This window comes from Macaca thibetana, chromosome 5 (genome assembly GCF_024542745.1).
Source record: "Macaca thibetana thibetana isolate TM-01 chromosome 5, ASM2454274v1, whole genome shotgun sequence".
Taxonomy (NCBI): Eukaryota; Metazoa; Chordata; class Mammalia; order Primates; family Cercopithecidae; genus Macaca; species Macaca thibetana.
The window spans coordinates 109,154,017-109,179,795 of record NC_065582.1 but is presented as its reverse complement, the minus strand read 5'-3'; the positions used below and the strand labels follow the sequence as shown (position 1 = coordinate 109,179,795).

General features: G+C 43.7%; 1 protein-coding gene across 6 annotated transcripts in view; it reads left to right on the top strand.

Moving 5' to 3' along the window:
• SPINK2 (serine peptidase inhibitor Kazal type 2) overlaps window positions 1–1,726 on the top strand; it is a 467,655-nt gene extending 465,929 nt beyond the window's left edge. For 5 of the 6 annotated variants that reach the window (XM_050791246.1, XM_050791241.1, XM_050791245.1 and 2 more), the window contains exon 5: window positions 1,405–1,726. In XM_050791246.1, the coding sequence (XP_050647203.1) occupies window positions 1,405–1,450 (46 nt within the window). In that variant the 3' untranslated portion in view covers window positions 1,451–1,726. The remainder of the gene's footprint in view (window positions 1–1,404) is intronic. The other variant, XM_050791247.1, reaches the window with a different exon arrangement.
• Window positions 1,727–25,779: the final 24,053 nt, after the last annotated feature.

Sequence of the window (25,779 nt, the reverse complement as noted above, 5' to 3'; positions counted from 1 at the left end):
AGTGGTGCAGTCTTGGTTCACTGCAACCTCTGCCTCCTGGGTTCAAGCAATTCTCGTGCCTCAGCCTCCAAAGTAGCTGGGATTATAGGCACCCGCCACCGCGCCTGGCTAATTTTTTATTTTTAGTAGAGACAGAGTTTCACCATGTTGGCCAGGCTGGTTTCGAACTCCTGACCTCAAGTGATCCACCCGCCTCGGTCTCCCAAAGTGCTGGGATTACAGGCGTGAGCCACCACGCCCAGCCTCTTCGTTTCTTTTGTTGAATTTTGATTACTTAGGAGGTAGTGACTATTTTCTTGGATGTAAGAATCAAAAGTGATAATGGTAGTTCTCAGTTTTCAGGGTGATGGTTAAAGAGATGCAAAATCCTCAGTGCATTTTTCAGATCAAGTTAAACAATGAGATGTGTGATTAGTCAACTATAGGCCAGGTAATCAAATTGTGTTATTGCCCACTAATGTGAAATTTCCTAAAATTAAGAGTCTATTTAATAGTTAAACTCCGTGAAGTATTAAATTTTATTTTTAATTCAAAGGGCATGTGTAGGTGATCTGCACACCCTGTACTACTAGTCAGGAAGTGCGACTTACTGACTCTGCTTAGTAGAATGCTAAGTAATGATACTTGATATGCTTCATGTAGCACACCTGACCAGGTGAATGCAACTACTCCTTCAGGTATGCAGCTTTGTACGTAGCGGGGATTCATTATTTGACCTCAGTTGGTCTTCTGTTTCTTTTTTTTTTTGAGACTGAGTCTCACTTATCGCCTGACTCACTGCAACCCCTGCCTCCCAGGTTCAAGCTATTCTCCTGCCTCAGTCTCCAGAGTAGCTGGGATTACAGGCATGCGTCATTACACCTAGCTAATTTTTTTTTTTTTTTTTTTTTGAGATGGAATTTCGCTCTTGTTGCCCAGGCTGGAGTCCATTGGCAAGAGCTTGGCTCACTACAACTTCCACCTCCTGGGTTCAAGCGATTCTTCTGACTCAGCCTCCCAAGTAGCTGGGGTTACAGGCATGTGCCACCACACCTGGCTAATTTTTGTATTTTTAGTAGAGACGGGGATTCACCATGTTGGCCAGGCTGGTCTCGAACTCCTGACCTCCAGTGATCCGCCCACCTCGGCCTCCCAAAGTGCTGGGATTACAGGCATGAGCCACCATGCCCAGCTCTCTGAGTGATTGTTTGGGGTTAATGTCCTGTGCCCTAGGGTTAGGGAAAAAATGGCAGACTGGTGACTTCCACCCTCTTTGTTTCCTAGATTTAGCTTAAAAAATGATTAAGTAAGTGTAGCCATGGAAGGAATCTAATGTATATCTGTATGGGTCTTCTTAACACAAATAATGAGACAGTTTCAGTATGGTAGGTAATAAATGTGTTTCTATGATTGTTCAATTTGCAGGGAAAGTGGTCAAAATATTAAAATCCTCCGACGTGGACCCTGCTGATGGAGCAGTTTACAGAACAGAAGATGGAGAGACCACCTTCACTGGCAGACTAGATAAATTGCGTTTCCCCTTTTTCTCTTTTCCTGTATTTCTTTACATAAAATTTGTTAACACACATCTTCTGAGAGCAGGTATGGAAGACAGCCATGTGTAGTGATGGATAATTTAAAGAAAAAAAGAATCCTTGTTTCTTGGCTTTTGCTCCTAGAGTTAAGCTTGCTGCCCAGATAACTTGTGCATTGCTTTATTTAGTTGAAATAAAATCAGCATTGAATTTAGTTCCTACTGTGCTCTGTTGAAAATATCATTCTCATTGCAGAGGAGGTATCCTTTAAGAGTTTTTCAGCTGGCTCTGAAAATTAAATGGACATAAGACAGATCAACAGGAGGAAAGCATACAGACTTATTTAATACAAGTTTCACTTGGCATGGGAGCCTTCATAAAGAAATAAACACTTGGCCGGGCATGGTGGCTCACGCCTGTAATCCCAGCACTTTGGGAGGCCGAGGCGGGCAGATCATGAACTCAAGATAGCGAGACCATCCTGGCCAACATGGTGAAACCCTGTCTCTACTAAAAATACAAAAATTAGCTGGACATGGTGGCACGTGCCTGTAGTCCCAGCTACTTGGGAGGCTGAGGCAGGAGAATCGCTTGAACCCGGGAGGCAGGGGTTGCAGTGAGCTGAAATCGCACCACTGCACTCCAGCCTGGGCAACAGAGCGAGACTCCATCTCGAAAGAAAGAAAAAGAAATAAACACTCAAAGACACAGAGTTGAACACTATATGCTGAATTAGACAAGGAGTTGTGAATTATGAAAGTGTGACACGGCAGAGGGGCTTGGGCTGAGTTAATTGGGTGGAGAAGTGGCTGGGAGGATAAGGATTAGTCTAACAAGGTTGGTTTGTACACGTTTCCCTTGACCTCAATTTCCAATTTCCCCCCGTCCTTGATGATAAGAATGTTACTTTACTTCTGGCATAGAGAGGACGTCTTTCACAGGGGAATTTTATCTCCTGCTTTTAAGAAACAGAAGGAAAGTCAGAATGGTCTTGCATCTGCTGTTTTTCAAGTGCTTTTAGCTCAAAATAGTTAATATGCCAGGGCAGCATATATTGGGTTGGCATATTCTTATCTCCTTCATCACTTAGCGGCCTCACATGGCCCTGTTCCTCTCAGGCATGGATGGATTTCAGTAGGTGTGAAGTGGAGTTATTGTTGAGAGGGCAAGATCTATCCTAACTCCTTCTTTCCCTAATTCTTGGATAATTACTTTATGTGTAGTTGGTACAGTGTTCTGCACACGGCCAATAATTGTAAGGTACTTGGTGCTAACATTAACCCAAACTCATAGAGTTAAAGAATCATGGAGGTACAAATATTTATTAGATTCAAAATTTCCTTTCAATACAGTTTCATTCTGAGTTCACGCAGGAGTTTGGCTTTTTCTTCCTTTTAGAGCAGTGGTTCTCAATCCAGGGTGATTTTCAAGGGGACATTTGGCAGTATGTCTGGAGGCATGTTTGGTATAACAGCTGAGGTGTGGGGTGCTACCCAGGGATGCTTCTAAACATCCTACATTGCCACAGGTCAGTCCCCAACGGCAAGGAATTTTCCAGTCCAAATGTCAGTAGTGCTAAGGTTGAGACACCCTGTTTTAGAGTTTGATACAGCATAAACATTTTATAACAATAATATAAGTGAACAGGCATTTAGAATGATAGCATTTTCCAGGTAGAGAAATTTGAGTCATAAGGCCTGGGTTTAAATATATTCCAGCACCAGGAAATTGTGAGACACGTGGCAAGAGGTAGCTGGGAGAGTGGTATAGTGGGGAGAACCTGGCTTTTGGAGGTGAGCTAAATCTGAGTTCATTCTGATTCCAACACTTGTGTTTCAGTTTTCGTATCTGGAAATGGAGTTGATGTTTAGCTCCTGGAGCTGTGGTGAGGAAACTGTTTAGCATAGTGCTTGGCATATAGAAGCCACTGAAATAGGTACTACTATTGTTTCAGACACCCCTCCTAGAGAGGAGAAAACAGGCCCACAAAGGCAAACACATTTGCCTAAGGTGATAGAACACATTTAAAACTGAGCCTGGGCCTGCGTGGTGGCTCTTGCCTATAATCTCATCACTTTGGGAGGCCAAGGTGGGCAGATAACGAGGTCAGGAGTTTGAGACCGGTCTGGCCAATATGGTGAAACCCTGTCTCTACTAAAAATACAAAAATTAGCTGGGCGTGGTGGCACGTGCCTATAACCCCAGCTACTCGGGAGGCTGAGGCAGGAAAATCACTTGAACCTGGGAGGTGGAGGTTGCAGTGAGCTGAGATCGCACCACTACACTCCAGCCTGCATTGACAGAGCAAGACTTCATCTTGAAAAAAAAAATCATATATGCTTTTTGGAAAATTAAAAAGAAAAATACGCACCGGGTGCAGTGGCTCATCCCTGTAATGCCAGCACTTTGGGAGACTGAGGCAAGAGGATCACTTGAGGCCAGAAGTTCAAGACCAGCCTGGACAACGTAGAAGACCCCATCTCTATTAAATAAATAAATAAATGAAAAAAAAAAGATGCAGAATTATATAAAAATAGAGTGAGAGTCTTGCCCATCCTAGCCTCCAGAGGCACCCAAAACTGTTTTGAAATGTCTTTTCTCTCTAAGTACACATGTATACAAAATTACACATGTGCACACACAAACTGTCCTGTAAACTTGCTTTTACTCTTAAATATTGGGTTTGTTTTCATGTCGATATATATTGTTTCTTCTTTTTAAAATAATTATTTTTTTGAGACGGAGTTTTGCTCTGTTGCCCAAGCTGCAGTGCAGTGGCACAATCTCTGCTCACTGCAACCTCTGCCTCCCGGGTTCAAGCGATTCTCCTGCCTCAGCCTCTGGAGTAGCTGGGCTTATAGGCATGCCACCACTACACCTGGCTAATTTTTGTATTTTTAGTAGAGGCAAGGTTTCACCACGTTGGCCAGGCTGGTCTGGAACTCCTGACCTCAAGGGATCTGCCTCATTGGCCTCCCAAAGTGCTGGGATTTCAGGCGTGAGCCACCATGCCCAGCCTGTTTCTTCTTTAAAACAGCTACACAGTATCCTGTTATTGTGCCATAATTTATCCAGTCTCTGTTGACCTATATCTGGATTATTTATTAGGATTCTCTTGATTGAAAGTGGGAAATCCCAACTCAAACTAGCCTAAGCTAAAGGGGGACTTAATTACCGCCTTGGTGTAGTGAAGTGACTAAGCACATTGGTTCAAAGCCAGATGTCTGCATTCACTGACCAAGTTACTGCTTAACTCAGTTTCCTCATTTATAAAGTGAGGAAGATAATAGTATCACTTAAGATAATGCATGTAAGGTGTTCAGGACACTTGAAATGTTGGCTGTATTATAGAAAACTATACCTTTTTTTCAAAAACGGCTTGCTTTTTTGACTTACTATTTCACTGATATTTTTCCAAATCTATACATGTAGATCTACATCACTGAAAACACTTGCATAGTATTCCGTTATATAGACATACCATAATTTGTTTATTCAGTCTCATCCTGATGGACACTTACGTTATTTCTCATTTTTCAGTATCACAAATAATGCTAAAATTATGTCTTTCATTTTTATTTATTTATTTATAAATTTCTGTTTATATTTTGAGGTGAAGTTTTGCTCGTGTTGCCCAGGCTGGAGTGCAGTGGCGCGATCAAGGCTCACTGCAACCTCCAGCTCCTGGGTTCAAGTGATTCTCCTGCCTCAGCCTCCTGAGTAGCTGGGATTACAGGCGTGCACCATGATGCCCAGCTAATGTTTTGTGTTTTTAGTAAAGATGGGGTTTCATCATGTTGGCCACGCTGGTCTTGAACTCCTGACCTCAGATGATTCACCCGCCTCGGCCTCCCAAAGTGTAGTGATTACCGGTGTGAGCCACTGCGCCTGGCCTATTTATTTTTTAAAAAGTGAAAAATTTTCTTTTAGTAGAGATGGGTCTCACTATGTTGCCCAGGCTGGAGTGCAGTAGCTGTTCACAGGCGAGATCCTGCTACTCATCAGCACTGGGATTTTGACCTGCCCTGTTTCTGACCTAGGCCGGTTCACCCCTTCTTAGGCAACCTGGTGGTCCCCTGCTCCCAGGAGGTCACCATATTGATGCCAAACTTAGTGTGGACACCCATAGGCACAGCGCATTACAGCCCAGAACTCCTGGACCCAAAATGATCCTCCCACCTCAGCCTCGTGAGAAGCTGGGACTACAGACATGTGACACCACGCCCGGCTAAACTTACGTCTTTGTACTCATGCCCTTCCTTGTTTGTGCACGTTCTGTAGGACAAACTCATAAGACTGGCATTACTTGGTCAGAAGATACACAAATTTAAAATATTGAAAGAAATTGCAAAACATTTTTGAAAAGGGTGTACCTATCTACATCCTCTGTGATAAATGAGTGCCTGGTTCTTCTTTCTACTACCATTGAGTTAGAGAAGTAGTGCTGTCCCGAATCTACTCAGACTTGTTCTGCAAACTCAGTTTGCATCCATTCTTTTTTTTTTTTTTTCAAGACAGAATCTCTCTGTGTCGGCCAGGCTGGAGTGCAGTGGTGCCATCTTGGCTCAGTGCAACCTCCGTCACCCAGGCTTAAGCAATTGTCCTGCCTCAGCCTCTGGAGTAGATGGGATTACAGGTATGTGGCACCATGCCTGGCTAATTTTTGAATTTTTAGTAGAGACGGGGTTTCACCATGTTGGCCAGGTTCGTCTCGAACTGCTGACCTCAGGTGATCCACCCGCATCAGCCTCCCAAAGTACTGGGATTACAGGTGTGAGCGACTGCACCTGGCCAGCATTCATTCTTTATTGAAGAATTATTTTTTCCCCCTTAATGTTCTTCTTCTTCTTACTTTTTTTTTTTTTGGAGACTGAGTCTCGCTCCAGGCTGGAGTGCAGTGGCGTGATCTCGGCTCACTGCAACATCTGCCTCCTGGGTTCAAGTGATTCTCTTGCCTCAGCCTCTGGAATAGCTGGGATTACAGGTGCACACCACTGTGCCCAGCTAGTTTTTATATTTTTAGTGGAGATGAGGTTTCACCTTGTTGGCCAGGCTGGTCTAATGTTCTTCTTTAAAGGTGGCATAGTAATTATAGTTGTCTCAAGTAAATGGTGAGAAGAAAGTGCAACAGTCTATGGACAGTTCTAGAATAGAAGCTGCCAAGGATGGAGATCCTCCAAGTCTTGCTCATCATGGTATTTTCAGTATTTCAGAACAGCACCTAGCACAGTGCATATTTGTTGGTTGAGGACATGAAAATACGGCTTAGGAGGCTCACAAAATAATGACAACAAAACCACCAACCTCCACGAATTTCCTTCCTGCAAGAACAGGCAAGATAACTCAAACCAGAAATCCACACACCACAAAGAAAACAAGATTTTGACTTGCCCAAGAGTGAATTTCATTTTTTCCTATGTTACTCTGAAAAAACAATGCTGCATGCCCAGATGATCATGAACAGTTCCAGGAGCATACGTTAAACTGGTTTAGATTCTTTCTTTATTATTTAATTAATTTATTTGTTTGAGATGGAATCTTGCTACGTTGCCCAGGCTGGAGTGCAGTGGTGTGATCTTGGCTCACTGCAACCTCCGCCTCCCAGGTTCAAGCGATTCTCTTGCCTCAGCCTCCTAAGTAGCTGGGATTACAGGAGCCCACCACCAAACCCTGCTAACTTTTTGTATTTTTCAGTAGAGACGGCGTTTCACCATATAGGCCAGGCTGGTCTTGGATTTCTGACCTTGTGATCCACCCCCCTCAGCCTCCCAAAGTGCTGGGATTACAGGTGTGAGCCACCATGCCCGGCCCTTTTTTTAATTTTGAAAATTATTCTTATTTTTGTAGAGATGGGGCTTCGCCATGTTGCCCAGGCTGGTCTTGAACTCCTGAGTTCAAGCGATCCGCCTGCCTTGGCCTCCCAAAGTGCTGGGATTACAGGCATGTGCCACGGCACCCGGCCCTGGCTTAGATTTTTTTAATGACAAAAAGTCTTTACATCTGATCATTCACTCATTTATGTAGTACACACTTGTAGATATCTACTATGTGATGAGCATGGGGTATACAATGACAAATGACCCTTAGCTCCTATACATGCAGAACTTATAGGATCATTCTTTTTCTCTGAAAAGCAGAAAAACTCTCACTCCTGAAAACTAAGAATCTGATGTCTGCTGTAGACTTGTAAGTTCCGTGAGGTTAAAACCAATATTTGTTGTGTTCCCTACTGAATTCCCAGCACTTGGCATAGTGCCTGTCATACAGTATGTGCTTAATAAGTGCTCTGAGGGGGCTTACTGAAGTCAGTTTCATTCTGATGGCTTCTGCATTACAATGGCAAGAGTATTTTGGACAAAAGGAGAAGCTGAACTTCAGGCAGCAAAGCAAGTGGCAACAGTTAGACATAAATCACTTTCATTCAACCTTCAGGGGAGCTACTTCCTCACCATGTCTTGGAGGTGAGCTCACCCAGGCCATAAACCTCAAAATAAGGGGCCCTATGTCCTAGTTTATTGAACATTTATTTGCTGAACACTATATGTGTATGCTTGTGTGTGTGTGTATATATATATACATATATATATATATATATATTTTTCAGACATGGTCTCACTTTGTCACCCAGGCTGGAGTGAAGATTACAGCTCACTGCAGCCTTGACCTCCCGGGCTCAAGCAATCCTCCTGCCTCAGCTTTCCAAGTAGCTTGAACTACAGGCATGCACCACCATGCCCAGCTAACCCTTTTTAACTTTTTTTTTTTTGTAGAGACAGAGTCTGGGTCTCACTATATTGCCCAGGCTGGTCTTGAACTCCTGGGCTCAAGCGATCCTTCCATCTCATCCTCCCAAAGTGCTGGGATTACAGGTGTGAGATGCTGTACCTGGTCAACACTATTTGTTTTTAAGAAAGCACTTTGTGGATATGAAGAAATAGTAACGCTTTTACACTGTTGGTGGGAGTGTAAATTAATTCAGCCATTGCGGAAGACAGTGTGGCGATTCCTCAAGGATCTAAAACTAGAAACACCATTTGAACCAGCAATCCCATTACTGGGTATATACCCAAAGGATTATAAGTCATTCTATTATAAAGACACATGCACACATATGTTTATTGTGGCACTATTCATAATAGCAAAGACTTGGAACCCAAATATCCATCAATGATAGACTGGATAAAGAAAATGTGGCACATATACGCCATGGAATACTATGGAGCCATAAAAAAGGATGAGTTCATGTCCTTTGCAGGGACGTGGATGAAGCTGGAAACCATTCTCAGCAAACTATCACAAGAACAGAAAACCAAACACCACATGTTCTCATAAGTGGGAGTTGAACAAAGAGAACACATGGACACAGGGAGGGAAAATCACACACCAGGGCCTGTCAGGGGATGCGAGGCTAGCGGAGGGATAGCATTAGGAGAAATATCTAATGTAAGTGACAGGTTGATGGGTGCAGCAAACCACCATGGCACATGTATACCTATGTAACAAAACTACATGCTCTGCACATGTATCCCAGAACTTAAAGTATAATAAAAACAACAACAACAACAAAAAAGCACTTTGTTTTATTTGTCTCTATTATTTATTTATTATTAATTATTTTATTATTATTTATTAATTTTTTTGCAGCAAACCACCATGGTACATGTATACCTATGTAACAAAACTGCATGCTCTGCACATGTACCCCAGAACTTAAAGTATAATTAAAAAAAATAAAAACAACAACAAAAAAGCACTTTGTTTTATTTGTCTTTATTATTTGTTTATTTTGAGACAGAGGTTTGCTCTTGTTGCCCAGGCTGGAGTGCAATGGCGCAATCTCGGCTCACTGCAACCTCCACCTCCCGGGTTCAAGTGATTCTCCTGCCTCAGCCTCCCAGGTAGCTGGGACTACAGCACCCGCCACCACACATGGCTAATTTTTTTGTATTTTTAGTAGAGACGGGGTTTCACCACATTGGCCAGGCTGGTCTCGAACTCCTTACCTCAAGTGATCCGCCTGCCTTGGCCTCCCAAAGTGTTGGGATTACAGGTGTGAGCCACTGCACCTGGCCTTTTTAATTTTTATTTTAAAATAATAGACATAGGAGTCTCACTATGTTGCCCAGGCTGGTCTCAAACTCCTGGGCTCAAATGAGGTTTCCACCTTGGCTTCCCTAAATGCTGGGGTTATAGAAGTGAGCCAGCACAGCCAACCATGGAGTTTTCTTCCCGTAGAATTAAAGTGATCTTAGGATAAAAAAAAATTGAGAACCCACATTCCAGGGCTTCTTTCACCTGTCCCTCTCCAAACTCCTAATTGAGATCAAATTCTGCTCATACTGAAATGTCCTCTCTTAGTCACAGGGTCTTCAAAGAAAATAAAGCATCAGACAAAATATTGAAAGCATTAAACTTCCTTCTACCTCATTCCAGTTCTCATCCACAGTTGCTCTCTGACATGATACAACTATGTTTAGGTTATATTGTATACGCATTTAACTGGTACACACAACGAATAAAATACAGAAGAAAAGGAACTTGGGGAAGAAAAGACCTCATTCTCACCTCCTTCTATAACACCCAGATCTAAGCCTCTGTTTCTGTATTCTCCATGGTGACAGGAAGCAACATACCTACACAATATTTAGCAATATGAGCAATCACATGTGAAAGCAGTTGCCAATAACAGAATCATTTAGACTGCCAAATTGAATAATTGGCACATTCTCTCTTGAGAGCAGGGAGTTTTATTTTTCTGTGTTGAAAATCAGATAATATTTAATTTAATGGTTGTCTATAGTTGCATTCACTACAGTATTTTTTTTTTTTTTTTCGAGACGCTCTGTTGCCCAGGCTGGAATGCACAGTCTTGGCTCACTGCACCCTCTGCCTCCTGGGTTCAAGTGATTTCTGGCTAATTTTTGTATTTTTAGTAGAGACAGGGTTTCACTATGTTGGCCAGGCTGATCTTGAACTCCTGACCTCAAGTGATCTGCCCTCCTCAGCCTCCCAAAGTGCTAGGATTACAGGCATGAGCCACCATGCCCAGCCCACTACAGTCTTCTTCTTCTTCTTCTTCTTTTTTTTTTTTTTTTTTTTGAGATGGAGTCTCGCTCTGTCACCCAGGCTGGAGTGCAGTGGTGCAATCTCGGCTCACTGCAACCTCTGCCTTCCTGGCTCAAGAGATTCTCCTGCCTCGGCCTCCCGAGTAGCTGGGACTACAGGTGCGCACCGCCATGCTCGGCTACTTTTTGTATTTTAGTAGAGACGGAGTTTCACCATATTGGCCAGGCTGGTCTCGAACTCCTGACCTCGTGATCTGCCTGCCTTGGCCTCCCAAAGTACTGGGATTGCAGGCGTGAGCCACTGAGCCTGGCCAAAACCCACTCCAGTATTCTTAATCCATAGTATTGGAACTTCAGGCACATTTTATGCGGGCCTATGATTTAAAGTGCTATCCTTTATGTTTTATATTGATTAAGAGAGAAACATCAACTCTGTTAGTACTCTAGCAGATTCAAAAACTGGTTTTATTACTGTGCAGAGGATTGTGTTTATATGACATTTATGATAAAATTAGATTTCATAGTTTTTGTGGCTTTTCTTTCTGCCCCCAAGTAAAATTAGATTTCCTTATCCGTAGAAAGAAAAAAAATTGGGGGAGGAAATACATTAAAACATTAATGAAATTAAATAATCATACTCAAATTTTCTTCAAGCAGTATACACTATTTTGCTAATTATAATAAAATGGGTCTTATTAAAAATCAGAGTGGGGGGAGGAGGAAGCAAGGTCTGATTTTAAAAGCCATGAGATGAAGGAAGTCTTGTTTGAACCAACAAATGCACGAGTCAGAAAGAGCCCAGCAATAATCTCTTACAGATAATGACCAAAAATGCTTCCTGGCCAGTGTGGAGACACCAGGGGGCAGTGAGTGCCTCCCTGAGAACTGCTGCTGCTCCTAGCTCAAGCAGCTCAGCCTGCGGTCTACGATTCATCTATTCATCGTCACCAACCTTGGGAAAGTTACGTTGCACTTAAATGCTGCTTCCAAAGGCTCTTATGCTTTGATTTCTTGAAGACACTGTTTCTGTGAATAAAACTGAACAATAGTCCAGAGGAGGTTAGCATGTAGTTGAGGACCTGGGTGAAAAGATGGGAAATAAAGACAAACCGAAACCATTTTGCCTTCTGGAGTAGGAGTCAGGGAAAGGGATTTGACAAGCTGCCACGGTAGGGTTCAAACTTAGCGGTCCAGGTTAACCTAGCTCCCGCAGCCATCAGAAAGAGGGGCGTGCTTCTCTGTGGGTGGCGGGTTGAGGAGGAAGTTCCCAATTTTCTTCTCCAGCTTTTCTGCCTCAATACTGTGGTCCCCTGTCCCACCCCCAGTTCACAATCTTTCATTTTGGCTAAAACTTCTGCCTTTATGCATTACTTCAGGCAATGCATATAACATTCTATCTTTGCTTGGCTATACTGTTTACAAAGTTGTTCATACTTTATATTTTCACGCATGTTTTCCACCCATGATCTGAAATGGTTTGGGCTTTTGACCTTCACTATATTGGAAATGAGTACACCCCAAGTGACTAAAGCTGCTGTTGGAAACCACTGGATTATTGGACCAAGCCCTAATGACATCGCATTGGCCTGAGACCACTGACCAGCCTGCTGGCTAAAGCTCCTGATGTGGGCAGAGTGAAAAGTCCAGGATCTCAAATACGGAGCTTGGCAGTGAATTTCTTTCTGAAAAGGAAGAGCAAGGCAACACTGTGGAAGCATTTTCTATTCAAAGACTTTCACAGGCATCTGTGCACATCAAATCAGCAATGAATATATATGTGAGACAGATGACCCTCATTTTCAATGTTGTTTGGAGGTCTTTGGAAGAGTGAAGAATTCCTTTGTTTGCCACAGGTGATTTATTAGGGAAAGTTGTCTTTCTAAACCATATATTTTCAAAAGCTGCAACAAGTCTTACTCATGCAGAAAAATCTTTCAAAAGGAGCATTTACTGTAGAGATTTTAGGGTAGTGTGGTTTTACACACTAAATAAATGCTTGTAAATATATTTGGGACTTGTCGTGATCAACAGTACCTTTGTTTCCTCTCTTTGCAGTGGATTTGGTGGCTACTGTTACTGTTTTCTTTTTTTTTTCTTTTCTTTTTTTTTTGAGACCCAGTCTCACTCTGTCACCCAGGCTGGAGTGCAGTGGGGCAATCTCAGCTCATTGCAACCTCTACCTCCAGGGTTCAAGCGATTCTCCTGCCTCAGCCTCCTGAGTAGCTGGGATCACAGGAATGCGCCACCATACCCAGCTAATTTTTGTATTTTTAGTAGAGACAGGATTTCACCATGTGGCCAGGCTGGTCTTGAACTGCTGACCTCAAGTGATCTCCCTGCCTCGGCCTCCCAAAGTGCTGGGATTACATAAACAACTAAGGTGCTGAAAGGATGTAGTTCTCAGTGCTGCTGAGACAGGAGCTTCTCATTTAGACTCTGTTGGGGAAAAAGCTGGTTCCCAAGTAGGTGGCAGCACTTAGGTGGTTTATTATTTGTGGAGCACCAAAGATGTGCTCAGACCAGTAGGAAAATCACATACAGTACCTTCCATGCCTTCTATAAGGCCACCTTCTCAGGCTTTTTGGCTCACATCAGACAAAGGAAAATAAAATAAACAACTGAGCCAGGGCACGATGTGAAGCCTGGAAAGTTGTTTTTTAAATAGAAACCACATTATTGGCAAAATAAATCACAGCACCTTGGACATATTTTATACATTTAACCAGAATTTTGAGTTAATATTAGGTCTATAAAATGGTAGTTAGTAAGGCTAAGATAAGCAATTTCTCTCTGCACCCTTTCAAGCTGATTCTTTCTTTTGGAACAGATGTTGCTTCCACCTTCTTCAACTCTCTCCATGGCTCCTGCAAAATGTATTTAATATATCCCACTGACCTTCTACCAATGTCTGAGCCTCCACATTTCATCGGTCTTTTAATAAATGGTTGTCTCCTTCACATTCTTCTTTTAACATGCAAATATCCTATAGAAAGGTAATATATTAAGTTTTTAACACAGGGATGCAAATTCTAGGCAAGTTCCCAGGCATGCTGCCAATTGACTGCAGGTGTCACTAATCTATCATCGCGTGCTTTCTCACAGAGTCTGGAATTAGCCTTAGAATCCTCAAGGCAGCCAGGCGTGGTGGCTCATGCCTGTAATCCCTGCACTTTGGGAAGCCAAGGCAGGTGGATCATCAGAGATCAGGAGTTTGAGACCAACCCAGTCAACATGGTGAAACCCCGTCTCTACTAAAAACACAAAAATTAGCTGGGCACGGTGGTGGGTGCCAGCTACTCAGGAGGCTGAGGCAGGAGAATCACTTGAACCTGGGAGGCGGAGGTTGCAGTGAGCCAAGATCATGCCATTGAACTCCAGTCAGGGCAACAAGAGCAAAACTCTGTCTCAAAAAAAAAAAAAAAAAAAAAAAAAAAAAGGCTGGGTGTGGAGGCTCCCAGGCAGGTGGATCACCTGAGGTCAGGAGTTCGAGACCAGCCTGACCAAAACAGTAAAACCCCACCTCTACTAAAAAAAAAAAAAAAAAAAAAAAAAATACAAAAGTTAACTGGCCATAGTGGCCAGCACCTGTAAATCCCAGCTACTCAGGAGGCTGAGACAGGAGAATCGCTTGAACCCGGGAGGTGGAGGTTCCAGTGAACTGAGATTGCGCCACTGTACTCTAGCCTGAGCGACAGAGAGAGACTGTATCTCAGAAAAAAAAAAAAAGAATCCTCAACACAGTGCTGCTGGCAGCCTATGTAGGCTAGTCAACGTTGGCATATGAGTAGAGGCCTATATGGCATCCCTCCCTACCTTAGCAGCATAATCTGGATGAGTTGCTAATATATTATCTTCTTGGTCAGGGTTCCAGAAACCAGCAAACTGGATGATAAGGGCATAAGGAGGATAAATATTAAGGTCAATCTTGTTCTACATCACAATTGCATCCTAAGCTCTTTGCCTAACTCTCTCTCTCTCTGTCTCTCTCTCTCTCTCGCTCTCTCTCTCTCTCTCTCTCTCTATATATATATATATATATATATTTTTTTTTTTTTTTTTTTTTGAGACAGAGTCTTGCTCTGTCACCCAGGCTGGAGTGCAGTGGTGCAATCTCAGCTCACTGCAACCTCCACCTCCCGGGTTCAAGTGATTCTCCTGCCTCAGCCTCCCAAGTTGCTGGGATTACAGGTGCCCACCACCACGCCTGGCTAATTTTTTGAATTTTTAGTGGAGACAGGGTTTCACCGTGTTAGCCAGGATGGTGTTGATCTTCTGACCTTGTGATCTGCCCGCCTTGGCCTCCCAAGGTGCTGGGATTACAGGCATGGGCCACTGCGCCTGGCCGCTATATTTTAATGGCAGAAATAAGAAACAAGGGTGACAGAACTACAAAAGAATACTTTAGGAATATTTACTTTAAAATAGTGGAACATTTTCAGGCCTCCCTAAGGGTAATTAGCTGTCTTCAAATAGCTCATTCATCAAGACTCACACACAGATAGTCTTCGATCCCTAGGATAAGTGAAGCCCACACATAGTGGACATGAATTGTTAAATGGGGAAGTGTTGAGGAGCTATTGCCAAGGGGAGTTAGATAGTGCCACCTAGAAAATAACAATGAAGTCAATATCTCCTGCACATTGTGGTAGACTTTCCAGATACTTTGGATGAACTACTAGAATTTGTTCTCTTCCTGCCCCAAAGTCAGTGTACATGACCTCTCTGAAATAAAAGCAGAGCAAAAATCATACAGAAAGAAAGAAGTCCGCTTAAGGGAGTAGGAGCTACAGCTGGCAGGTTACAGGAAGCATCTTGAAAGTGAACACAGCTCTGATAGATAATAGCAGTAGTTATGGCTGTGAAAGTATAATCAGCCTTATCACCCCCCACCACACCCGGAGTCAGACGACTTTACTGATGCTTATGGGGGACAGGAAAGGCCCCCAGGAGCAGGCAGGTTGAGGCAGTCAATAGTTGCATAAGCCCTGGTCACATAAGGGCAAGTTAGGGAACATTCATCTTCTTAGGATTCTATGGCTCCTTCCTTGCCAAGGGGAGAGGGCATCTCAAGGTGGGAGACAACCCCCAGAGCAGTGAGGACAGAGAGAGACACGGCTGAGAGCCCCCACCCTGAAAGAAGGCACTATAATAGGCAGCAGCGCCTGTATGGAATGGTCAGGAGGGGAAAATGGGGAGGCGGCAGTGGTTGGCCCCTTGAAGAAGGGTCCAGCCTTGGCCTGGGTGTGCTCATGAGAACACCTAGGGTTCCCCAGGAGTGTGGAGCAGGGCCCAAAGCCCCTTTCCCTGCAGGCTTCTTTAAGGAGAAAAAGGCATTTAGGGAGCACTCTGGCAAGGTGTGCCAGAATTAGTCTTGAAAGCACAGCTAGAGCAGACAGGGCACCAAGTCACCACTGGTAGAGGAGGGGCAGCCTCTGATTGATTATACATGAAACAAACACCGCTTTAACCTCATGGGGATTCTTGGAACTTGGGATGTACCTGCCATCTCTTTTTCTTTCTCTTTTAATAAAGTTGAGTTAAAAAACAAACCAAATTTAGTTATTATTGTAAAACAGTAGCTTTTTTTATTTTATTTTATTTTATTTTTGAGATAGAGTCTTGCTCTGTAACCCAGGCTGGAGTGCAGTGGCACGATCTCAGATCACTGCAACCTCTGCCTTCCGGGTACAGGCGATTCTCTTGCCTCAGCCTCCTGAATAGCTGGGACTACAGGTGTCTGCCACCACGCCCAGCTAATTTTTGTATTTTTTATCAGTAGAGATGAGGTTTCACCATATTGGCCAGGCTGGTCTTGAACTCCTGACCTCAAGTGACCTGCTTGCCTCAGCCTCCCAAAGTGCTGGGATTACAGGCGTAAGCCACCTCTCCCAGCCGATCAGTCACTTTTAAACGCTAGCCTGCAGCCGAATCATCTGGAGGGCACACACATAGCTAAGCTCCACTCCGAGTTTCTGATTTCGTAGTTATAGAATGGGCTCGAAAATTTGTATTTTTAATGGGTTCCTTGGAGCTGCTGATGCTGCTGGTCAGGGAACACATAAAAACCACTAGCATAGAAAGTTTTCTGGACCATGGAATCCTTAGCTGAAAGATTCTGTAGACCAGATTATAATACAAGATAAGCAGTCCCTGCCATAAGATAGTATCCTAACAAGGTACATTCTTGGCTAGGCCCCTGCGGTAGTTTGCTAGGGCTGTTGTAACAAAGTACCACAGACTGGATGGCTTAAGTAACAGAAATTAATTTTCTCACAGTTCTGGAGTCTAGATATTCAAGATCAAAGTGTTCCGGGGCTGGCTTCTTCTGAGGTCTGTCTTGGCTCTGAAAACAGCCAACTTCTCCCTGAGTCTGCACATGGTCTTCCCTCTGTACTTCTCTGTGTCCAAATTTCCTCTTCTCTCTCTCTCTTTTTTTTTTTTTTGAGACAACATATCATTTTGTCGCCCAGGCTGAAGTGCAGTGGCACAGTCATGGCTCACAGCAGCCTTGAACTCCTGAGCTCAAGCTGTCCTGCCATGTAGCTGGAACTATAGGCTCACACTGCCACACCACACTCAGTGAATTTTAAATTCTTTCTAGGGGCCAGGCACAGTGGCGCATGCCTGTAGTCCCAGCTACTCAGGAGACAGAGCTGGGAGGATCGCTGCAGCCCAGGAGTTTTGGGCTGTACTGTGCTATGTCGATCAGGCATCCACACTAAGTTTGACATCAATATGGTGACCTCTTGGGAGCAGGGGACCACCAGGTTCACCTGGGGTGAACTAGCCCAGGTCGAAAACAGAGCAGGTCAAAAGTCCTGTGCTGATTAGAAGTGGGATTGTGCCTGTGAATAGCTACTGCACTCCAGCCTGGGCAATATAGCAAGACCCCATCTCTAAAACAAAAAGTTCTATCCTTTTCAAATAAAAAATGAAAAAAAAAATATTTCTAGAGATGGGGTCTCGTTATGTTGCTCAGGCTGGCCATGAACTCCTGGTCTCAAGTGATCCTCTCACCTCAGCCTCCCAAAGTGCTGGGATTACAGGCATGAGATACCACACCTGGTCAACACTTGATATTTTTCCAGTGCTTGGCATTTGACAACAATTATCCCAGGGCACCTCATTCCTGGTATTAAGATGGTAGACTAAGAATTATCAATTTGAAGATGATGTGTTGAACATAGAATCAGAGTAAATGGAATTAATAATCTTATGGAAACTGCCACGGTTTCTGATCCCTAAATCCAAATGTATCATCTCATGCCTAATTTAACATGTTTTGAAAACATGGCAGAATGTTTTAAATTAGAACTCCCCAAGAATATCCTGGAATGTGATTGTTGTACAAAAGTGAATCATTTACCCTTCCTCCCTCCCTCCCTCGCTCCCTTCCTTCCAGATGGAGTTTCGCTCTTGTTGCCCAGGCTGGAGTGCAATGGCAGAATCTCAGCTCACTGCACCCTCTGCCTCCCAGGGTCAAGTGAGTCTCCTGTCTCAGCCTGCCGAATAGCTGGGATTACAGATGTGCGCTGCCACTCCCGGCTAATTTTGTATTTTTAGTAAAGACGGAGTTTCTCCATGTTGGTCAGGCTGGTCTCGAACTCCCAACCTCAGGTGATCTGCCCGCCTTGGCCTCCCAAAGTGCTGGGATTGCAGGCATTAGCCACCGTGCCCAGCCACTTGTTTCTTCTTTAATAAATATTTTATTGAACATCTACTTAATGCCAGAGATGGAGCTAGGTGCTGTGGTTCAATAAATAAGGACTAGGCAGGATTATGTAGTGATTAAAATACATTCTGGGGGTCAGGCTTGATGTCTCATATCTGTAATATCAACATTTTGGGAGGCTGAGCGGCAAGGACCACTGGAGGCCAGGAGTTCGAGACAAGCCTGGGCAACATAGTGAGACCCCATCCCTATTGATTTTTTTTTTTTTTTTTTTTAAGATGGAGTCTCGCTCAGCCGCCCAGGCTGGAGTGCAGTGGTGCGATCTTGGCTCACTGCAATCACTGTTTCCCGGGTTCAAGCAATTGTCCCATCTCAGCCTCCAAGTAGCTGGGATTACAGGCACCTGTCATCATGCCTGGGTAATTTTTTTTTTTTTTTTTTTTTTGTATTTTACTAGAGATAGGGTTTCACCATGTTGGTCAGGCTTGTCTTGAACTCCTGACCTCTGGTGATCTGCCCAGCTTGGCCTCCCAAAGTGCTAGGATTACAGGCATGAGCCACTGCACCCGGCCCTCTATTGAAATTTTTTAAACATTGAAAAGAAGAAAAAAAAGACAAAACACATTCTGGAGACAAATTGCCTGAATTCAAATTCCAACTCTACTATTTACTAGCTTGACAGTTGCTTAACCACTTTGTGCCCCAGTTTCCTCATCTGTAAAATGGGAATAATAATTGCACCTTTCTGATAAAGGTCATATGAGAATTAAATGAGTCAACATTTATAAGAAAGCACAGCCAACTGATATTTAACAAAACTGACAAGAACATACATTAAGGAAAGGACACCCTTTTCAATAGATGGTGCTGGGAAAATTGGATTGCCGTATGCAGAAGAATGAAACTGGACCCCTATTTCTCACCATATAAGATGAATCAATTCAAGATGAATTACAAGACTTATATGTACCTGAAACTATAAAAATACTAAAAGAAAACCTAGGTAAAACTCTTCTGAACATTGGTCTAGGCAAAGAATTTATGACTAAGACCTCAAAAGTACAGGCCACAAAACTAAAATAGGCAAATGGGACTTAATTAAACTAATAAGCTTATGCACAACAAAAGAAATAATCAGATAATCAACAGAGTAAACAGACAACCTGCCAGATGGGAAAAAATTTTGCAAACTATGCATCCGACAGGGGACTAATAGCCAGAATCTACAAGGAGCTCAAATGACTCAACGATGAAAAACATATAACCCCATTGAAAAAGTGGGCAAAGGCCGGGTGCGGTGGCTCAGGCCTGTAATCCCAGCACTTTGGGAAGCCAAGGTGAGCAGATCACCTGAGGCCAGGAGTTTGAAACCAGCCTGACCAACATGGAGAAACCCTGTCTCTACTAAAAATACAAAATTAACCAGGTGTGGTGGCACATGCCTGTAGTCCCAGCTACTCTGGAAGCTGAGGCAGGAGAATTGCTTGAACCTGGTAGGTGGAGGTTGCAGTGAGCTGAGTTCGCACCATTGCACTCCAGCCTGGCAACAAGAGCGAAACTCCATCTCAAATAACAACAACAAAAAACAAAACAAAACAAAAGTGAGCAAAGCAGGAGTTCAAGGTTACAGTGAACTATGATCATGCAATTGTATTCTAACCTGGGTGACAGAGCAAGACTCTGTCTCTAATAAAAATTAAAAGGTGGGCAAAAGACATGAATATACATTTTTTTTTTTGAGAGAGAGAGTCTCACTCTGTTGCCCAAGCTGGAGTGCAGTGGCGTGATCTTGGCTCACTGCAACCTCCACCTACTGGGCTCAAGTGATTCTCCCATCTCAGCCTCCTGAATAGCTGGGACTACAGGCATGCACCACCATACCCAGATAATTGTTTGTATTTTAGTAGAGATGGAGTTTCACCATGTTGCCCAGGGTGGTCTCGAACTCCTGAACTCAGGCAATTTGCCCACCTCGGCCTCCAAGATATTTTTCAAAAGGAGACATACAAATAACCAACGAACATATGAGAAAATGCTCAACATCACTAATCATCAGAGAAATGCAAATTAAAACCATAATGAGAGATCATCTTATATCAGTCAGAATGGCCATTATTAAAAAGACAGAAAATAACATGTTGGTGAGGATGTGGAGAAAAGGGAACTCTAATACACTATTGGTGTAATATAAATTAGTGTGTTCTCTATGAAAACTAGTATGGGGATTTCTCAAAAAACTAAAAATAGAACTACCAACCAATCCAGCAATCCCACTACTGGGTTTCCACCCAAAGGAAAAGAAATCATTACAGCAAAAAGACATCTGCTCTCATGTGTTTATCACACTGCTGTTCACAATAGCAAAGATAAGGAATCAACCTAACTATCCATCAAATGGATGGTTGGAGAAAGAAGACGTGATATATATATATATATCGTGTATATATATATATATATATATATACACACACACACACACACACACACACACACATACACACACACACACATTGGGATACCATTCAGCCATAAAAAGAATGAAGTCATGTCTTTTGCAACAACATGGTTGGAACTGGAAGCCATTAAGTGAAACAGCTCAGAAACAGAAAGACAAATACTGCATGTTCTCACTTACTAGTAGGAGCTAAATAATGTGGACACATGGATTAAAGTGCAGAATGATAGGCAATAGAGACTCAGAAGAGGGAGGGAGTGGGAGGGGCATGGATAATGAGAAATCACTTAATGGGTAAAATGTACATTATTTGGGTGGTAGATACTCTAAAAGCCCTGACTTCAACACTAAACAATGTATGCATGAAACAAAATTACATGTGTACCCCATAAATTTATACCAGAAAAAGGCAAATGTAAGCATGATTTCTTAAAGATGCATCAAAAACTGTTTTCAGTCAGTGAATATAAGTGTTTGACAGAGAAACATCTTTGGACGCAAACTTTGAGAACATGTCATTACAATATGTTTTTTAAAAACACACACACACAAAATGTGTAAAAAGCAAAGAACATTATCTGGCACATTGTATGTGTTTTATAAATGTTGTCGTATAAATACACCAGCCCTTGGCTTTAAGAAGCTCACAGTAGGCCGGGCAGGGTGGCTCACGCCTGTAATCCCAGCACTTTGGTAGGCCAAGACGGGTGGATCACGAGGTCAGGAGATCAAGCCCATCCTGCCCAACATGGTGAAACCCCCTCTCTACTAAAATACAAAAAATCTAGCTGGGCATGGTGGCGCATGCCTGTAGTTCCAGCTACTCAGGAGGCTGAGGCAGGGGAATCGCTTGAACCCGGGAGGCAGAGATTGCAGTGAGCAGAGATCGCACCACTGTACTCCAGCTTGACAGCAGAGCAAGACACCATCTAAAAAAAAAAAAAAAAAAAAAACAGCTCACAGTATTGGGAGGTAAAGAGTGACAGGTAAATGTTTCAATACAATGTAGCAAAAGGTCTAACTAAGGTCTTAGTGAAGCCCTGAACTTCCTCTGCAGCAGGATGGAATATAGTAAGACTGTCTGGGGCTGAATGACATGTGCTTGCCACATACACCTTCCCTCCAAGAACCAAGCTGGAGAAAATCCAGCAAGTTTTTATCCTTCCTTTTTATAGCTTCTACTATGAAAACAACCTCCATTATGGTAACGTATAATTATCACAAATGATTCTCAAAAGCCTATCAAATTTAAATGACAGTGAAACTTGTTTAGGAGACCACCTGTTTGAACTAATAGAACTTATGAGAGTAGTTCATGTGAAAATAGGATTGGGCAACTGTTCTGCTGTTTGAAACCCTGGGTGGGGCACCATGTGAATTAGATGGGGCAGTAAACTTGTAAGTAGGGTAGCCAACTTGTCCTGGTTTGCATGGGACGCTCTCAGTTTTATTTTATTTTATTTTATTTTATTAATTAACTTAACTTATTTATTTATTTATTTATTTTTGAGACAGAGTCTTGCTCTGTTACCCAGGCTGGAGTGTGATGGCACAATCTCAGCTCACTGCAACCTCTGCCTCCCAGGTTCAAGCAATTCTCCTGCCTCAGCCTGCAGAGTAGCTGGGACTACAGGTGCACACCACCACACTTGGCTAATTTTTCAGTTTTAAAACTGAAGGTTCTCATTCCCAGAAATCCCCTCGGTCTTGGGCAAAAGTTTAAAATTGTTGCAATCATTTTGATAGGATATGAGAACTTTAAAAAGAAAGCTATTACACTGCTTGGTCTGGATATAACTGGTAAATACAGTTGAAATCAATAGATATTTACTAACTTACTTTCTAATGAGTGGATGACAACACATAGTCCTGTATTTTTTTTTGAGACAGAGGTTCGCTGTTGTCCCCCAGGCTGTAGTGCAATGGTATCATCTCTGCTCATGGCAACCCTGGCTCCCAGGTTCAAGCAATTCTCCTGCCTCAGACTCCTGAGTACCTGGAACTACAGGCAGGCACCACCATGCCCAGCTAATTTTTGCAGTTTTAGTAGAGACAGGGTTTCACCATGTTGGCCAGGCTGGTCTGAAACTCCTGACTTCAAGTGATCCCCCATCTCTGCCTCCTAAAGTGCTAGGATTACAGGCGTAAGCCACCACGCCCAGCCAATACTCCTGTTTGTTTTGTTTTGTTTGTTTGTTTTTTGAGACAGAGTCTCACTCTGTTGCTAGGCTGGAGTGCAGTGGCACAGTCTCGGCTCACTGCAACCTTTGCCTCCCAAGTTCAAGTGATTCTCCTGCCTCAGCCTCCCGAGTAGCTGGGACTACAGGTGAGCACCACCACACCCAGCTAATTTTTGAATTTTTAGTACAGACAGCGTTTCACCATGTTGGCCAGGATGGTCTCGATCTCTTGACCTCGTGATCTACCCACCTCGGCCTCCCAAAGTGTTGGGCTTACAGACATGAGCCACTGCACCCGGCCCAATATTCTTGTTCTTAATGAACTACGATCTGATTCAGTGAACAAGAAACAAACTACTGTAAAGTTAAATCAAGGTACATTTACATATTAGTTCAAGACAATAAGAGAAATGATGTTACAAATTGAATAACGGCCAAATCAATTTTCCACTTAGAATTGCTTTGAGAATGGATTTCAGAGGAAAGGAACAACTTTTACTGGGGCTGAGGTATTCATGGAAAACTATTAAAACAGTTATACTTAGGCCAGATGTAGTGGCTTACATCTGCAACCCCAGCTCTTTGGGAGGCACAGGCAGGAAGATCACTTGAGCCCAGAAATTCAAGACCAGCCTGTGCAACACAGTGAGACCCTATCTCAAAAAAAAAAAAAAAAAAAGGTTATACTTTACAATGGTTCAGAAAAACTGGAGTGATTTTGACACACAGAGATGAAGGAGGAGCGTTGCAGGTGGATGGCACAGCACAGGCAAAGCAACAGGAGTGGGAAGAAGCAGAAAGCAAATCCGGGGTGCATGCGGATCAGCTCATTAAAAGGGGGAGGAGGTCGGGCATGGTGGCTCATGCCTATAATCCCAGCATTTTGGGAGGCTGAGGTGGGCAGACTGCTGGAGTCCAGGAGTTTGAGACTAGCCGGGGCAACATGATGAAATCCTTTCTCTACTAAAAATACAAAAAAATTAGCCAGGCGTGATAGTGTGCACCTGTATTCCCAGCTACTCAGGAGGCTGAGTTGGGAGAATCACTGAGCCCAGGAGGTTGAGGCTGCAGTGAGCTGAGATCATGCCATTGTACTCCAGCCTGGGCAACTGGAGTGAGACCTTGTCTCAAAAAAATGCTGGGGTGGGTGGGTAGAGGGAGAAAAGGAGCCAGAGGAGAGAAATGCGTGAGAGGAAGTCAGCATTTGATGATGCTTTGCAGTGTTATGCATCCTCTTATGCATGGAAGACGTCTGTTAAGCAACCACTCTCATTCCCTGTGGGAAGCAACACTACCTTCTCCCCTAAGCTGTTGTTCCCCTAAGTTGGAAATACAAGCCCTAAATATAACGCAGTGCAGTATGGTGCCTCTTTGTTTTGGTTATCTAGTGTTCATAACAAACCACTGTAAAATTTAATGAGGGCTTTTTCACAGCTTGCTGGGCTTAGGGCAGTCATCTTCCTACAGGGCAGCTGGCTTCCCTCAGAGGGCCAAAGCGGAAGCTTCCAGGCCTTAAGTTCCAAACAGCACCCCTTCTGCCTGCTTCTACTGATTAAAGCAGGTCACAGGGCCAGGTCTCCTGGCCTGTAATTCCATACAAGGAGGCATGGCTTAGCGGGGGTCACCAATGTGACAGCCTACCACACTCCTCCTTTAACCTTTCCCACAACACAGAGACTTTAGGTAACATTTAATTTTTTGCACCTCTGCTTAGAGGAAGAAGACAGCCAGCAGTCTCTCCTGATGGAAAAGAGAACCTAAACAGGAAGTTAAGTCTATTGAGTCCTAAAAGGGACAGCTGTGCAAAGATAAGATGGATCAAGGATCTGAAGCTAGGCGCCCACCCCCTGCCGCCCCTGCCCACCACCTAGGACAGAGGATCTGGAAAGGGAATGCAAGTTTGGATTTGAGATATAAGACCTAGGCCGGGCGCGGTGGCTCAAGCCTGTAATCCCAGCACTTTGGGAGGCCGAGACGGGTGGATCACGAGGTCAGGAGATCGAGACCATCCTGGCGAACACGGTGAAACCCCGTCTCTACTAAAAAATACAAAAAACTAGCCAGGCGAGATGGCGGGCGCCTGTAGTCCCAGCTACTCGGGAGGCTGAGGCAGGAGAATGGCGGGAACCCCGGAGGCGGAGCTTGCAGTGAGCTGAGATCCGGCCACTGCACTCCAGCCCGGGCGACAGAGCGAGACTCCGTCTCAAAAAAAAAAAAAAAAAAAAAAAAAAAAGAGAGAGATAAGACCTGGCCAGCAGCCCACGTCTTTCCTGCAGGACAGCATGGGTTGCTGCTCACATCTTCAAGGAATAGTACTGGAAGTGGAGAGTTCGTCTCTTAATTACCCGCAGAGCAGAGGATGCTGCACCACCGCAGAGTTTCATATGATTATTGACCATAGTTTTGGCTCTGATTCTTCATCTCTCCTCTCCCTGTTCCCCTCCCTTCCAGGACATAAGGTGCAGACAGCTGAGTTAAATAAAAACACCCATAACACCTATTTCAGAAAACATTCTTTTTTTTTTTTTTTTTTTTTTTTTTTTTTTTTGAGACAGAGTCTTGCTCAGTCGCCCAGGCTGGAGTGCAGTGGCGCAATCTCCGCTCACTGCAAGCTCCGGGCCTCCCGGGTTCCCGCTATTCTCCTGCCTCAGCCTCCCGAGTAGCTGGGACTACAGGCGCCCGCCACCTCGCCCGACTAATTTTTTGCATTTTTAGTAGCGACGGGGTTTCACCATGTTAGCCAGGATGGTCTTGATCTCCTGACCTCGTGATCCGCCCGCTTTCAGCCTCCCAAAGTGCTGGGATTACAGGCGTGAGCCACCGCGCCCGGCCCTAGAAAACATTCTTATCAACAGCCTGTACAGAGCCCTTTTTTCTGTTTTTTGTTTGTTTT